The 15,834-nt window shown below is 42.0% G+C and overlaps 1 protein-coding gene across 1 annotated transcript; it reads right to left on the reverse strand.

The window, feature by feature from the left end:
• Window positions 1–45: 45 nt before the first annotated feature.
• LOC134466053 (von Willebrand factor A domain-containing protein 7-like) lies at window positions 46–14,888 on the reverse strand. The gene is made up of 16 exons (XM_063219950.1): window positions 14,697–14,888; window positions 12,661–12,939; window positions 11,993–12,086; window positions 11,472–11,600; window positions 10,795–10,981; window positions 10,374–10,543; window positions 9,524–9,636; window positions 9,129–9,245; window positions 8,722–8,913; window positions 7,793–7,919; window positions 7,328–7,480; window positions 6,987–7,079; window positions 5,557–5,825; window positions 4,317–4,450; window positions 1,281–1,443; window positions 46–1,098 (listed from the first exon to the last, which is right to left on the reverse strand). The coding sequence occupies exons 1-16, from the start codon at window positions 14,886–14,888 to the stop codon at window positions 664–666; spliced, it is 2,847 nt and encodes a 948-aa protein (XP_063076020.1). The 3' UTR covers window positions 46–663.
• Window positions 14,889–15,834: the final 946 nt, after the last annotated feature.

The following is a 15,834-nucleotide window of genomic DNA, read 5'->3' on the forward strand; positions in this document are numbered from 1 at the left end:
GCTGCTACATTACAAACATGATGTCAGAAAATTGGTACACAAGATGTAATTAGGCCAAAACAAATATATCATATGCATTGCTTAAGTTAGAGTGGACTTTAAAGGTGCACTGTGTAAGATTGTGGCCAGAGTAGGTATTGCAACTATGCTGTCCATTGACAAATTTGATCATTTCATGAGTATTTACTGAGTAATAAACTAATATTTACTGATATGACCAAAGCACTTTAAGTTTTGCAGTAAAAAATTTTTTTCTTTTTTTTTCTGGAAATTCAAAATGGCGGACAAGGGAGAAGATCCACTTTTAATGTATTAAAAGTGCGATTTCCCAGTAATAATGAATATTTAGAATTGTATGGTGGTGGTAAGTATTCATAAAAAAGGTACTATTTGTGAATGGGCAGCATGGATTCTGGAAATGAACTACTAAATATATTACACAGTGCACCTTTAAATGACCAGTCTTTGTGTTGATACTGTGTACTGTACATCACACAACCAGTCCATAGTCAGTATTTCAAGAGAGCCGCAGTAATGCTTTTTCGAAGTTAGTGGATATGGTCACTGTTTTATCAACAGGCTGCAGTATCAGTTTCGGACCATATAAATTACCAAATAATCTTTCGCCCATTTTTGGAGTTGGTAGGCAACTATGTGGTGATCTCATAGTGAGAACGGCGTTATGTCTCGAAGCACAGCAGTAGCAGACAGCAGCAAACACAGCCACAGGGGCGCTGCCAGGCCGAGGGACGGCTGTCCACCGTGAGGTGTGGTGAGGGGAATGGGTGTCGTCGTCGGAGGCCGGATGGAGTGGAAGCAAGAGCCAACGTTGCCCTCCTTGTCTGTGACGGTGAGTTGGAGATCAGGGGTGCAGCAGGCCACCTGGTACGAGTTGAAGAGGACCGTTACGCCATCGGCCTCCGTTTCATTGGTGGAGACGAGGTCCATCTGACCCTGCTGCAGCCAGATGTTCTCCACTCCTGTGCCATTGCCATCGGTGATGCTGACTGTGGCCATCCAGAGGGCTTCACTGCAGTTGGCTGGGCAGCTGTTGTTGACGTTTACCACGGTGCATAATGGTGGGGTGAAATCCGTAACCTTTCAGGGGGGGGGGAATGAGTTAAAGTCAATTCTGACTAATTTTCAGATTAATGTACAAAGTACAATACATTTTCAACTACTTTATCATAGATTTTACCTATTCATTTCAGCACAAATAAATAATTTGTTGCACAAATAGTACCTTTTTAAAATAATCAAAACAATTTTCATAATTTTACCTTTTTGACCACTGATAGGCGCACAACCACATAATTTGAGTCAGAAGCACCACTAGCGGATTCTACATCAATGGTTAGTGTCACGTCTGTGCCTGAAGCAGTATTAGCAGGGCTGGTGATCTTCAAAACTCCTTCAGCTGTTGAGCCACCGACGGGTGTAACACTGCAAACCACAGAGAGAATGCAAACATATGACAAAAGTTGATGGCCTCAAAGTGCCTCTGATATATATTTTATATCAACATTTTATTTCTACAGTATACAGGTGTTAGACGAAACTGAAACACCTGTCATTTTAGCAAGTCTTTGTAATGCTTCAAGAACCATGAAACCTCCCACACTAAAATGACAGGTGTTTCAGTTTCATTGTCTAACCCCTGGTATCTTCCACATGATTCATTTGATAATCAAAATACATTGTCAATATAATAAATGGCAGGGAAAGCTTGGCACAACAGGTGTTGCAGGTATATTGTTCACACTGCCTTGATCGTTTGGACAAGTGGCTCTAAAGGATGTGTTATCAATTGTATTACTTATTTGTCAGCGTTTTAACTATCGTCATGAACGTCGATGCTTGCCAAATAATTTATCAAAAGCTAATGTGTGATGCAATGTTGTTAGCCTGGGAACTCCCATACTGCCTTTAGTTCTACACAATCGTTTTGATCTGAAAGACAGTATGGCGAGGATGACTCATAACGTACAAGATCATGGGATCTGTGTCATAATGGCCAAGCATTCCGACCTTAACAGTTTCTCTGCCCAATCAGAGAGCAGGGCAGTGTGTCATAATAGCCAAGTATTCCGGCCCAATACGGAATTTACAATAGGCAACTCCCCAGACCTAATCTCACTTGTGATTAGGTCTGGTGTTAACCAGGCAACAATGTTGTTGGAATACAGCATAACAGGAAAATCAACCTCTCACTGAGCACAATGTTAATTATATTATCAGGAACAAAATGTCATGTCCACCTAGTATGTGGATCATGCCAAATCGTCATTAAGGGTCCTGATGTCATATTTTGTATCATGGTATACATGTATTACTAGGGCCAGGGGCGGAGTGGCCCACCTTTTCCCACCGGGAGAATTTTCCCCTTGGTGGCCCTCTTTAAAAAAACAAAAAAAACTGAAAAAAAAAAACCAAAGCGAACAACATGGTTTCCTAACCAAAAACACAAAAGCCACGAAATCTGCAGTCGTACTACATGTGAACATTAGTGTTGTCAAAATATCAACCTGAAGTGGAGAATTGTAGCCTACACCTTGATGAAATGCACAGCCAGTGGTGTAGTCTACGTAAAACGCAGGTATACGCACCCATTTCAAAATTTCAGGGATTACAGTATACCCACTTAAAATTGATTGATCCATTATTTACAATAGCACAAATATATACAGTACACATCAAAAAATGCTCAAATATAGGCCTACAGTATATCCACTTCAAAAAGTAGACTACACTACTGGAGCCATCATCACAGTCCAAAGCATTCATAGGCCTACTAGGTTAGGCTACATCACGCTACTGCTCCATGCAAATGTGCACTCCACAGTCATTTTTGACCGTTTGAAATTGAAATATCGTTTAAGGAAGACAGGATGGGCACAAAGTTTTGAGTATGGGGATTTTTAGAAGAGTAGGCTTACAAAATATAGTATAGTAGCCAGCTTACAGAAAGTCTGTCTACATTGTGCAATAAACCCACCATGCAGCAAATAAGCCAAACCTAGCTACTTCAAAGCTCAACCATAAGTCAACAAAATGTATAACCAAACGGTGTAGGCCTACCTTAAAACGCTGTCTTCGTCGCAGCAAATGTCTTTGTTTCTTGCAATCACTCTACTTTAATCCACAGCTTATACACACCCAGCACTGGTCACATCAGAATCTTGTGTGGTAATTATTTTGTTCCATTTCTTCAGACATAGGCTACATCCTAAATGTAGGCCTACCACATATAAATATATGTATGATAATAATATTATTTCGACTATAAGGAGATATACTGGTAGTTCTAACAAATCAAAACAAAACCCATTGCTTCTGTTAGGTGCAGTTCTCTTCCTTACCACTTGGTGGAGTCTGTTCGTAACCCAATTCAATAACCAGAGAGCAAGTGAATCTGGACTGGAAAGACTGTAAACTGTAACAGTCGTGTGGAAATCGGAAAATAACTCATAATTTATTAATATTTCCATCCTTTGGTAACCAATCTACATATCACAGGTTCTTCAAATACTGAAAACGAAACTGTGTTACTAAGATCTTGTAAACTTCCACGATTTACGGTGTATGAAAATTATCAGTAGCGAAGGGGTGTGGCCAATTTACTTACTTGACACCGTCAGTGAGGTATTGCCGTCTGGTATACGGTATAAATACTAACTAGGCAGCTGATTTTAAATAAATGTGGAAGCGGAAAGTTGGAAGTCAGTGTATGTAAATTTTATCTCAAAATTACAGGGCCGGACGAGAATGTAGGGCGGCCACATTGTTACATTTCACGGCCGCGGCCCACCGGGACAGGTCCCCGATCTCCCGACGGCCACTCCGCGCCTGACTAGGGCTGTAACAATATTGTATTGAACTGAGAAATTGCGATACACAATCATGATGCTGTATTGTGATGCAAGAAGGCAGTATTGTGATACGCCCTTTCAAAGTTCTGTTACCTTTCAGTCCAGAAAACAGTCACATGATATGATGTGACAGTGCTTCAAATCAATATCATAATTATTTTTAAACTTAAAAAATATATATATTAGTGGCCTCTTGTATCCTATTCTGTCTAAAAACAATCATCAAAAATCACAAGGTATATAGAAGTGTAGGTCAAAAATTGTGATACGAACCGAATCGTGAGTTGAGTGTGTCGTTACAGACCTAAAAACTACTGTGTTCTTTATGTCAAGTAATTACTTTTATTTTGATTATTTTTCCTAGCATTTTTATTATTATTTGCGCTCATGTATTACTATGCTTTCTATATAATTTGATTTGTTTTATATTGCTTTCAATGTATTCACCTTGAAGGGACATTCATGGCAAAATCTTTGTCGTTTCTTGCTCGTATGTTGAACTTGGTACTTGGCACACTGCTGTGGATGGTGAAGGGTACATCAAATTGCTTTCCTGGTTCCATGTTTTTATCAGCCACAACCTGCAGAGTAAATGAATGTAGAATTTCAGCAGAAGGTGATCAACACCACACCACAACCACAATATATATATATATATATATATATATATATATATATATATATATATATATATATATTTTTTTATTTTATTTATTTTTTTAATTTTACCTTTATTTAACCAGGGAAATAAAATCACATTGAGAATAAAATTCTCTTTTACAAGTGAGCCCTGGCCAAGGCGGCAGCACACATCACAATTACATTTACAGACAGGACACAGACAAAACAGAACAAATCAATATGGATGAAGAGATAAAATTACACAATAAAAAACATAAAATAATAAACATAAAACAAGATTAAAAGGAGATTTACAAGATTAAAAGCAAGCGCAGACAGATTTAAAAGTGTCATTAAGATAGGCTTTAAACTCAGCTACAGACATAAAAACAGCAAGCTTAAGAGATTTCTGAAGCTCATTCCAGTGAGTTGGGGCACAATGAATAAAAGCAGTTTTACCAAATTCTGTTTTTATTATGGGGACATTTAAAACAATGTAGCTACTTGAGCGTAGGTTATATCCTTGATTGCTAAAAGATAAAAGGCTCTGTATATACAAGGGGAGCTGGCCAACTATGGCCTTGTATACAAATAAAAGCCAGTGTTTATGCCGTCTAATATCTAGTGATGGCCAGCCTACTAGGTCATACAGCATACAATGGTGTGTAGAATGCTTTCTTCTAGTTATGAATCTTAATGCAGAGTGATAAGTAGAATCAAGCGATTGTAAAAGTGCCTTGGTGGTATTTCTACAAAAAAAATGTCCCCATAATCTAAAACAGGCAAATATGTAGCTTCTACCAACTTCCTTCTTGCAGACTGTGAGAAACAAGCATAAACCCATAAACGTCTATGACAGAGAGAATTCGGTAACACTTTACTTGACGCCGGCGTCATACCTATGACATAAGTGTCATAATAGTGTTATGAACGAGTCATAAACATAATGCCAAAGTCATAAACGTTTTATTCATGCCTGCATTATGACAATGTTATGACACCGTTATGTCATACGTATGACATACCGGTGTCAAGTAGTGTTACCGAGAATTCACAGCATGCACACCTTAATTGTGAGTGGTGTCACGGCCATCTGTGTGGTGGACTGTCTCTGGAAGAGGCTGGAGGTGACTGTGTCCTGCCCCTTCAGAAGCACCACAAACTCGCCGGCCGGTGCACTCTCCACAGACACCAGGTAGTTGCCCTCGCCCATGTGCTCGACCGTCCCGTTGGCCACACCTGATCCAGACACCTCCAGCAGAGCCGCTTCGGTTACCTTCAGCTGCCCCGGCCCCTTGGCACTGCTCAGGGTCAGCAGCAACATGGTTGGCATACCTGCCACGAACGTTGGAGAAAAGGAAGTTCAATAACTGTGTTGTTACTGTTATTTAAAAGTATATATTTGGTAGCTAGGCAAACGCCCTCCTAGTGACGCAACACCTTCGGCGTTGCTTCTAGTCAGGCAAAGAGCAATGTAAGTATCGTTTCTGATCTCCTGAAAAATCGGGAACTCCACCCACTTTATCGGAAACCAGTCAACCAGTAGCAAACCTAGGGAGATGGGTTAATTGCTATGCTCTTGGTCAGACCTAGTCTCGAAGAGATTTGAAAGTCGATGATAATCAGGCTATATATTTGGGGCCTTTTTCTGCCTTTATTATTGGATAGGAGTAGAGAGAAGACAAGAAATTGTTGGGATAGAGAGATGGAGAAATGGGAAATTACCCTGGCTGGATTCAAACCTGGGACCCCATGGCCATTGTTGCTATGTGGTAGGCCTACGGCAGTACGACACACCGCGTGTTATTTTTTGAGGACTTCTCGCGCACCTCCTTTGGCAGGTGAATTAGAGGAGACCCACAGTGGTAAACAAAGTTATAATGAAAACTCATTTGCAGTGCTGTACTACTTTGGTTTATGGTCAGTAGACAAAAAGCAGTCACACACACAGGAGCTGGATGCAATTCAGGAAAACTGAAAACTATTGAAAAAGCAGAAAATAAAGATAAAAACCAAAGACAAAGTGGAATATAAATGTTTATAATGTAAATGCTTTGGGACTCTTGCCCATCATCATGGTAGCTTGTATCTTTATTTTCAGCGTTGTCAATAAAGTTTTTTAGAAAATAAAGGACTTTTATTCAACCTGTGAGTAGCTGCAATCCCTTCTTCTCCACTCTGAATTAACTACTGTTTGAAGCGGTATCTGTTCGCTATCTGTTAACAAATCTTCGTTTGCAGATGTTTGATTGATGCTAAATATTCCATTCCTAGACCATGGCTACTAAAAAGGTAACGATTTCATTCGATTTTACGACACATTGCAATGCATTACATTTCTACTGAATATGGCATTTGCAGAATCGAGTATTGAATTGCCCTGCCCCGCATTGCCATGCATTGCTGATTCGATTATTGTTGACACCACTAGTGAATGCTGCTTTGTCATAATCGTGAGGGTGGGGTGAGGAGGCAGCTGTTGTTGCTTCTTCTTACCTGACTCTGGACGCCCCTCAATGACTGCATAGCCTGGGTGAGGACCCTTAAATGTCTCCACGAAATCGTAAACAAAAGTGATGGCACTCTGACCTGGAAATCACACACACACACACACACACACACACACACACACACACACACACACACACACACACACACGCACACACACACACACACACACACAGAGATTGAGAGAGAGATACGCATGATTCACACACTACCACTGTGTCATATCCACAGACACGCATCAGACTTCTCTTGTCACCACAAAGCTCTTATATTGGAAACAGTCATGGCCTAATCAGAATTAAGCAATTACGAAGAAAAAAAAAACCCACCAGTTACTTTGACAGTGTAGGAGCTCGAGGACTTCATTTGGATCTCCCACAGTCCTGTCTGGTTAACTGCGTTGAGTCGGATGCGTTTGAGATTGCCCACAGTTTTAACTTCTCCCAGAGGTCCACTCGTCTGTGATGAACTCTGAGTCACACCTCGGATGAGACACAGTCCACAATTCAAAACAAGCGCGCTTACCATTGGACCTCACTACCATATTTGGACATTGAGCCTCAGTTTACATTGAATGAGCACAAAAAATGGTAGTAGGCAAAGCCAAAGGATGGAGATGGTGGAAAAAAACTGATGTAATTTACATTTTCTTTACAATCAGCTTTCAGCATAAAAGAAAATCAACATGTATTCGTTTAATTAAAAATTAATAATAATAATAATAATAATAATAATAATATAAAATAAATTGCGCTAACAGCAACAGAGATAAGGTTCACAAACGTCAATGTTACCTGTGGGGCTTTTTAGAGTGAAGGTAATTGAATTTCCTGTGACGTACAAGGTCACGTTGGAGATCGACTCATCCAGAAGGAAAGAAAAAGTCTCAGCTTTGCTTCTAGACCGTTGCATAATTGTCACCTAAAGCGCAAAGACACATTTTAGAAAAAAGGACTCGTGAAATCGCATGAATAAAAAAAACGGTTAAATGTTTCCTATTAGAACACAAAGAATGTGTTAGTTTTGAAATTATTTTTCTTAATTCTGAATTGAGTGCTCATACTGTTATCGTGGTCCTGAAAAGGGAATTCCTGCTAATTTCAACATGCAGTCGTATTGCTCACGCTACCCTTGACTTGTCAATACCTGACAACACACCACTTTTGTTCAAACCTTTCCGAGATCTTGGCCCTTCTAATGGGGGGCATAGTTTGTTTACGGTACATCAGTAATGGGCAACCTGGATTAAAAAGCTACATTTCAGTGCCGCGTTTTCCAAAATACCTGGAGGGTTTTTTAACAAGAAGGTATTTGGAAAAGGAAAAACTGGTAATTTGGAATATGGATTGTAGTTTCTGACTCCAGATTATCCATCATTGGTCTAACATGGTTTACATGTTTTTTTTAAGTGTCTACTCCAAATATCATTCCAAAAGTTATTGCGGTGTTGTAAGGTGTCTGCTGATGTTGCATACCTATCGGATGATATTTTGAGTATGTTAAGACATCCAGGAAATTGGCAGGAATTCTCTTTTAATAAAACTTCTGTATGGAAGTTAGCATTATACACTATGAAACTCAAGCCTTATTGGTCTCTTATAGTTGCTGCTATAATAATAGTAATAATAACAATAATAACAACAGCAATAACAATAAGAATCGCCATACTCATCATCACCATATTCATCATCATCATCATTACAAAAATGGTAATGCAGCTTACAAGGGCAGATGTGGAAGTATCTACGATGATTTCAGTAGCCTGGGGAAGGTTGGACTTGGAGACCTCGATAGCAGAGCCACCCGAGGCCAATGCTAGATCGTAGTACACACGGAAATCTGGAGCACGGGCAGTGTACTTGAGGCTCCTCTTGCTCTCGGAGCGAGTTTTTTTTGGAGTCATGAATATGTTCACCTGCATAAAGTAAAACATTAGTGTGTGTGTGTGTGTGTGTGTGTGTGTGTGTGTGTGTGTGTGTGTGTGTGTGTGTGTGTGTGTGTGTGTGTGTGTGTGTGTGTGTGTGTGTGTGTGTGTGTGTGTGTGATTAGTATGAGGCTAATACGAGAGTTTAAAAAAAAAATCTGAAAATTGAAAATCTAAAAAAAAAATCTGAAAACTGAAAAGCTTACTGTTGATTTTGTGCTGCGGATCAGAGAAATGATGGTCTTCTCAAGATGCATGTCTTTTGCAGCAGCATCCGTGAAGATGTAGATTTGAGAGGAAGGTGGGGCCCCAGTCAGAGCGAGCTACACCATGAGCAGAAAATCAACAGTGGGGAGAGAGAGAGAGAGAGAGAGAGAGAGAGAGAGAGAGAGAGAGAGAGGGATAGAGAGAGAGAGAGAGAGAGAGAGAGAGAGAGAGAGAGAGAGAGAGAGAGACAGACAGACAGACAGACAGACAGACAGACAGACAAAACAATATGAAGGCAGAGAGGACACTATAGCAAGCCAGCTTCAATTGATTCATATATAGTATTTTACATCTACTCTCTCAGCACTGATCTGGTCCAGTACCAGCTCTGTACCTGCAGTCCTGACAGACACATCTCCGGGAGGTCCCCACCTCCGTCGGCTCCCAGGCCAGCGATCTTGGCTTTCATTACGTCAGGGTCAGTGGTCCTGACCAGAGGCCCAAACTCTGTAATAATGTACACACACGTCGTCTATTATTCACCCATAGAGACACTGTGTGTGTGTGTGTGTGTGTGTGTGTGTGTGTGTGTGTGTGTGTGTGTGTGTGTGTGTGTGTGTGTGTGTGTATGTGTGTGTGTGTGTGTGTGTGTGTGTGTGTGTGTGTGTGTGTGTCTGTGTGTCTGTGTGTCTGTGTGTCTGTGTGTCTGTGTCTGTCTGTCTGTCTGTCTGTCTGTCTGTCTGTCTGTCTGTCTGCCTGTCTGTCTGTCTGTCTGTCTATCTGTGCTTGTGTGCATACACAAATGTGCACGTATGCATGACGGTGTTTTTATTTTCTGTGATACGCGTTATGTATTATGTGATTTTACATATTTTTCACTATTGTAAATCTTAATCAAAGTTTCTATTCTAATTATGCTATTGCAGACACATTTTACAAGTGATCTTTCATAACTCTAAGTCTGTTTTAGTTAACACTTGCCCTTTCACAGTATCCAGTTCATTACACAATGCTCTCCCTGTTTAAAAAGCTGTCTGATTGCAAGGTCTGTGTGTTTCAAGCGATACTATCCAGGGGTGCATTTCTCAAAACCAAAGTTGCTTATTACATTAGCTACTTTGTTGTTTTCAATGCATTTTTCCATTGGCCATTACCGAAGTTGCTAACAGGTTAACAACTTATTTTTTGAGAAATGCTCCCCAGGGTAGAAATCTGGGATAGGTTTCTAATGGACGCATCCTTACTGGGGTCATTGAACGGGACAAGGATATATTCAGAGGGCTCGTCAACTGTCCCTTTCTTGGTATCGATGATTTGAGTGGCAACTCTCTTCGCCTCTGCGATGTCATCTGCCATGCTGCCCGTGGTGTCGATCACAAAGCAGAGCACCGCCGAGCGAGCGATGCCCATCAGTCTGAGACAGGAAGAGTAGAGGAGACAGATTAATCAAAAATCACAGAGGGGAAACATCATCCCAAGAACAAACAACTCCCGTGGACAGATTATACCTGAAGGAGTAGTAACATGACTACACTTAGTTTCACATCTGTGTAAAAAACTTGTGTATGTATTTTAGAAAGCCAAATTCACAATTCTTCTCATTCACGTGTTCTCAGCACAGAACCAAGCATGGTCGTCATGGACACCTAGCCTAGGCCACCATACCGCAGGAACTCCTTGTTGCCCGCCGCCCCGCGGATGTCTTCCAGAAGGTCCAGAGTGGCCTGCGTTGCCACGGCCACAGCGGCATCATGGAGGGCTCCGTTGTCCGATCTGCGTTCGTCCTTGCTGAGTCCCCCGCGAGGCTCCACAGCGCTGGTCAGGTCAGACGCTCCCCCATGACTGCACTTGCCTGTTAGCAGAACAGTCCACTATCAGTCTCCCTCCCCGCCCTGATAGTATAATCTCGCAAGCTGCTCATAAAATGTGTTCCATGGGAAAGCCTCAGTGGGCTTTTAAAGACATTTTATGGTGGAAAGCATACTTTTTTTAAAAGAATACACAGACTGAGATTGTACAAGATGAAGATCAAACTCATGAACTAATGAAAATACAATCTATTTACATGTACCAAAAAACACACTTTTACATTTACATCACAGTTTACATTATCCTCTTTCTAAATGCAAATGTTGGTGGTAAATTGTCTGTGTGTGTTTGTGTTTGTGTATATGTTTGTGTGTGTGTGTGTGTGTGTGTGTGTGTGTGTGTGTGTGTGTGTGTGTGTGTGTGTGTGTGTGTGTGTGTGTGTGTGTGTGTGTGTGTGTGTGTGTGTGTGTGTGTGTGTGTGTGTGTGTGTGTGATATTATTATTACTATTATTATTGTTATTATCTACTGTACCTTTAGGCTTGGTAGCAGACTCCAGCCCCAAGTATCCAGAGGTGAGTTTCTTCTTCTCCAGAATATCAGGCAGGAGAGGGTTTGGACATGTACCACTGGCACAGTCGCTGCATGTAGGAGTATCAATGTCTGTTTTACACACGCACGCACGCACACACACATGCACGCACATACACACACACACAAACGCACACACACACACACACACACACACACACACACACACACACACACACACACACACACACACACACACACACACACACACACACACACACGCACATACACACACACACACGCACGCACGCACGCACGCACGCACGCACGCACGCACACACAATTGGACAGGATCTCAGGATCATTAAAACAGTTCTGGGGTCATGCCTGACATACTGTCCATTAAAGGTGGAATGGATTTCAAAATGTATATATCCACGACTTCTTATCTTTACAGGGGCATTTTTCTCATGGTGTAAAGTCGTCAGTGTGTCTGACTCATGCATCATATGGCAAGGGCGTACCTGCGACATTATCGATGGGGAGGTCTGGTCGGAGAAGGGTTGTGTAAGGACTTTTGTAGCCCAGATCCACCCAGTTACTGTGGCTGTAAAAATCCTGCAAAATCAGATAATCATGTGAATAACAATGATGATAAGTTACGGTCATAAGTTTACTTGACAGCTCCCTCCCATAGGTCATGTTGTGTCAAATCAGTCCCACACATCCAGCTAATTTGCATCACTTGTTTGCGTTTCCGGGTAATACTACAGTAATTTTTGTTTTATCCTAACACATTTCCCACCGTCTCTGCCCATGCTTGTTTGATCTCAGATCACAATTCTTCTTTCTTTCTTTCTTGTTAAAGTGTTTTTGGGGCTTTTCGCCTTTATTCTTGACAGGACAGTGAAGGACAGACAGGAAATGAGTGTGGAGAGGAAGAGGGGGAGGGATCGGCAAATGACCCAGGCCGGAATCGAACCCAGATTGCCGGCGTAGTAACCAAGTGCCCCACGGTAGGGCCCTTTCTTTCCTTCTTTCTTTCTTTCTTTCCTTCTTTATTTCTTTCTTTCTTTCTTTCTTTCTTTCTTTCTTTCTTTCTTTCTTTCTTTCTTTCTTTCTTTCTGTCTTTCTGTCTTTCTGTCTGTCTTTCTGTCTGTCTTTCGTCTCTTCTCCATTCCATTCCGTTTACCTGCAAGGTGTGGCAGACGCGTCCAAGCGTCTCCCTTGCAGTCTGAAAGTTGCCGTTGCGGACGTTTGCCTTGACGCTGACGGTGCCCTCGGTGATGATGCTGCGGGACTGCACGAAGGCCTCGTTGTTGAAGTGGTGGGCGGGGCTGCGGGCCAGCTCGCGGTCCACGAGGCCGTTCTGCATGTAGATCTGGTTGAGCGCCGTGTGGAACTTGGCGGCCGACACCTCTCCGGTGGCCGTGCCCAGACACGCGCGCAGCAGCTCCTCCGCAGACGAGCCCTGGAGATGAATTCACCAGCAGCACAGCAGTCAGTGACAAAATAACAAGATAACAACAGACAGACATTCGTGCTTGCTCGATTGCTTTGCACCCAGAGGCACATGCAAGCAAGTGTGTACTGTACTGTGTACTGTGTACTGTACACACACACACACACACACACACACACACACACACACACACACACACACACACACACACACACACACACACACACACACACACACACACACACTTTCTGTGAGAAATGAAACCCTTTAATCTCCATCACCATTCAAGAGGCCCACAACGAATATAATCTGACACTCACACACACACACACACACACACACACACACACACACACACACACACACACACACACACACACACACACACACACACACACACACACACACACACACACACACACACACACACACACACACACACACACACACACACACACACACACACACACACTAAGGACCTGGCAATAAATCCTGATAGTTTCCCCAAAAAGTTGGATATACTCAGCCGGATAGAATGTAAACGTCTTTGCTTACTATCACCAAGGATACTATAAAAGCTGTTTAGAACTGAAATACACTGCAGTGATTCTGTATCTGATATGGATATGATATCTGCCTCTTGCATAATGGCAGCTTAGGCCGGCCGCACATAGGCTCCGACAGCAGCCGACAGCAGGCTCCACTGCGGCGCACTTTCGCTTCCGACATAATTAGGACCTCCAAACCCAATTTCACCCGAACATTGCATTGATAGTCAACGTGCGGCGCAGACAAAATAGAACTTGTCTCTAATTGCTATCCGACATCGACGAATGTCCGCGGACATCGGCGCCAGTGTGCGGGGTTCTAATTGAAAACAATGAAATCGAACTTTTGCCCAGCAGTGCTCAGCACTTTGTCGGAGCCGGTGTGCGGAAGCCCTTACACACACGCACACATGCACGCACGCACGCACAAAGTGTATATTATAATAGTTTATACTTCAAGTTCAAGTTCAAGAAGTTTATTGTCATCGAAGGCAACAAAATTGTGGGTGGAGCAACAACACTGCGTAGTTTCAAGTATAAATTCATTCATTCATAGTAAAAATAAGTAGTAAAATGAGTTATAATAATTATTCAAGTAAATTAATCAATAAATGAGATCCCTCTCTCTCACAATTCAAGGTTAACCCCAGTGCTGATATTTTTTAAAAGGTGCACAACAACCCTCCCACACACACACACACACACACACACACACACACACACACACACACACACACACACACACACACACACACACACACACACACACACACACACACACACACACACACACACACACACAGCTATGTATAAATTAACAAATCAAAAGATCTTAAGTGCCCATCTCTTAAAAAAACAAATCACAGCAGAACACCAGTCCAGAGTCCTATGTGAGACTGGAATTAAGCAGTCTAATGACCTCAGGGTACAGGCTATTGCAAAGTCTTTCTGGTGTTATCTGTGTACTTACCATATACTGTAATAGTAATAACCTGTAGTAAACACACACACACACACACACACACATACATGCACACACACACACACACACACACACACACACACACACACACACACACACACACACACACACACACACACACACACACACACACACACACACACACACACACACACACACACACACACACACACACACACACACACACACACACACACACACACACACACACACGCAATTGACAGACAGCTTCTCACCGTAGGTTTGAACTCCCTGCCCTCGGATTCTGCTACAGCCTGGCATGCCTCCTTCACCTTACTGAGCACGGCGGTGCCTGTGATGGTGGTGTGGGTCTGTGTGCCCCCGCCAACCGGCATGAAGGCCTGCGCCACGCCGAAGAGGGCCAGCATCAGCAACGCCACACGCAAGGCTGATAACAAGTTTACCATCTACAACAACAACAAAAACAGATACGACACTGGCTTATTATATTCCCAGTTCAAATGGCTAGTTACCTTAGTTAAGATCCCTTATGAAAACCAACCATGTTTTTACTGTAGTAACTGTGGGTTTTACTGCAGGTTTCGTGGTTATAAAAAAAAAAGATGTTAAAGAAAATGAAGAGAATGCCGCACACTCTGCTCCATGTTTTATTGGTGAAGTTCCATGTTTTATTTTACTGTAGTAACTGTGGGTTTTACTGCAGGTTTCGTGGTTATCAAAAAAAAGATGTTAAAGAAAATGAAAAGAATTCTTCAAAGGCCAGACGGCCGAAACGTCACTTCACCAATAAAACATGGAGCAGAGTGTGCGGCATTCTTTTCATTTTCTTTAACATTTGTATGCTCAGGAAGCCCGCACCTCAAGAAAGACTTTATTGGTGTGCGATACCTCTTTTTTTCTATCCAAAAACAAAAGCAAGAAAACCTGTGGGCAGCAGTGGTAATAATGGTAAAGGAGTTGCAGGTCCGAATCCCACCCTTACCTCTCCCTACACCTCCACCTCTACCTTCACCTCCCAACACCTCTTGAGCAAGGCACCTAACCCTGCATTGCTCCAAGAACTGTCACCAATATGCGCTTAAGATTTAAAAAAGCGTCCGTAACACTTTATTTAATGTCTGCTTATAAAGACTAAGCAATCAATTAACTAATGATGAACAAAACATCAACATATGTTTTTATTATTAGCTACATTTTGTTCATGCTTTATAAAATATCTACAAATAATATTTCACAAATCTTTTAACAGAGTATTATTAGTCATTTACAAACAATTTGTTATGAATCTCACACACACACACACACACACACGCACACACACACGCACACACACACACACACACACACACACACACACACACACACACACACACACACACACACACACACACA

The sequence above is a fragment of the Engraulis encrasicolus genome, chromosome 16 (assembly GCF_034702125.1).
Source record: "Engraulis encrasicolus isolate BLACKSEA-1 chromosome 16, IST_EnEncr_1.0, whole genome shotgun sequence".
Lineage (NCBI taxonomy): Eukaryota > Metazoa > Chordata > Actinopteri > Clupeiformes > Engraulidae > Engraulis > Engraulis encrasicolus.

Coding starts and splice junctions, on each gene's coding strand:
- LOC134466053 (XM_063219950.1), bottom strand. CDS start 14,888: ATGGTAAACTTGTTATCAGCCTTGCGTGTGGCGTTGCTGATGCTGGCC. Junction 12,087..12,660: donor GCGTCTGCCACACCTTGCAG/GTAAACGGAATG, acceptor CTGATTTTGCAG/GATTTTTACAGCCACAGTAA. Junction 9,246..9,523: donor TGTGTCTGTCAGGACTGCAG/GTACAGAGCTGG, acceptor CTCATGGTGTAG/CTCGCTCTGACTGGGGCCCC.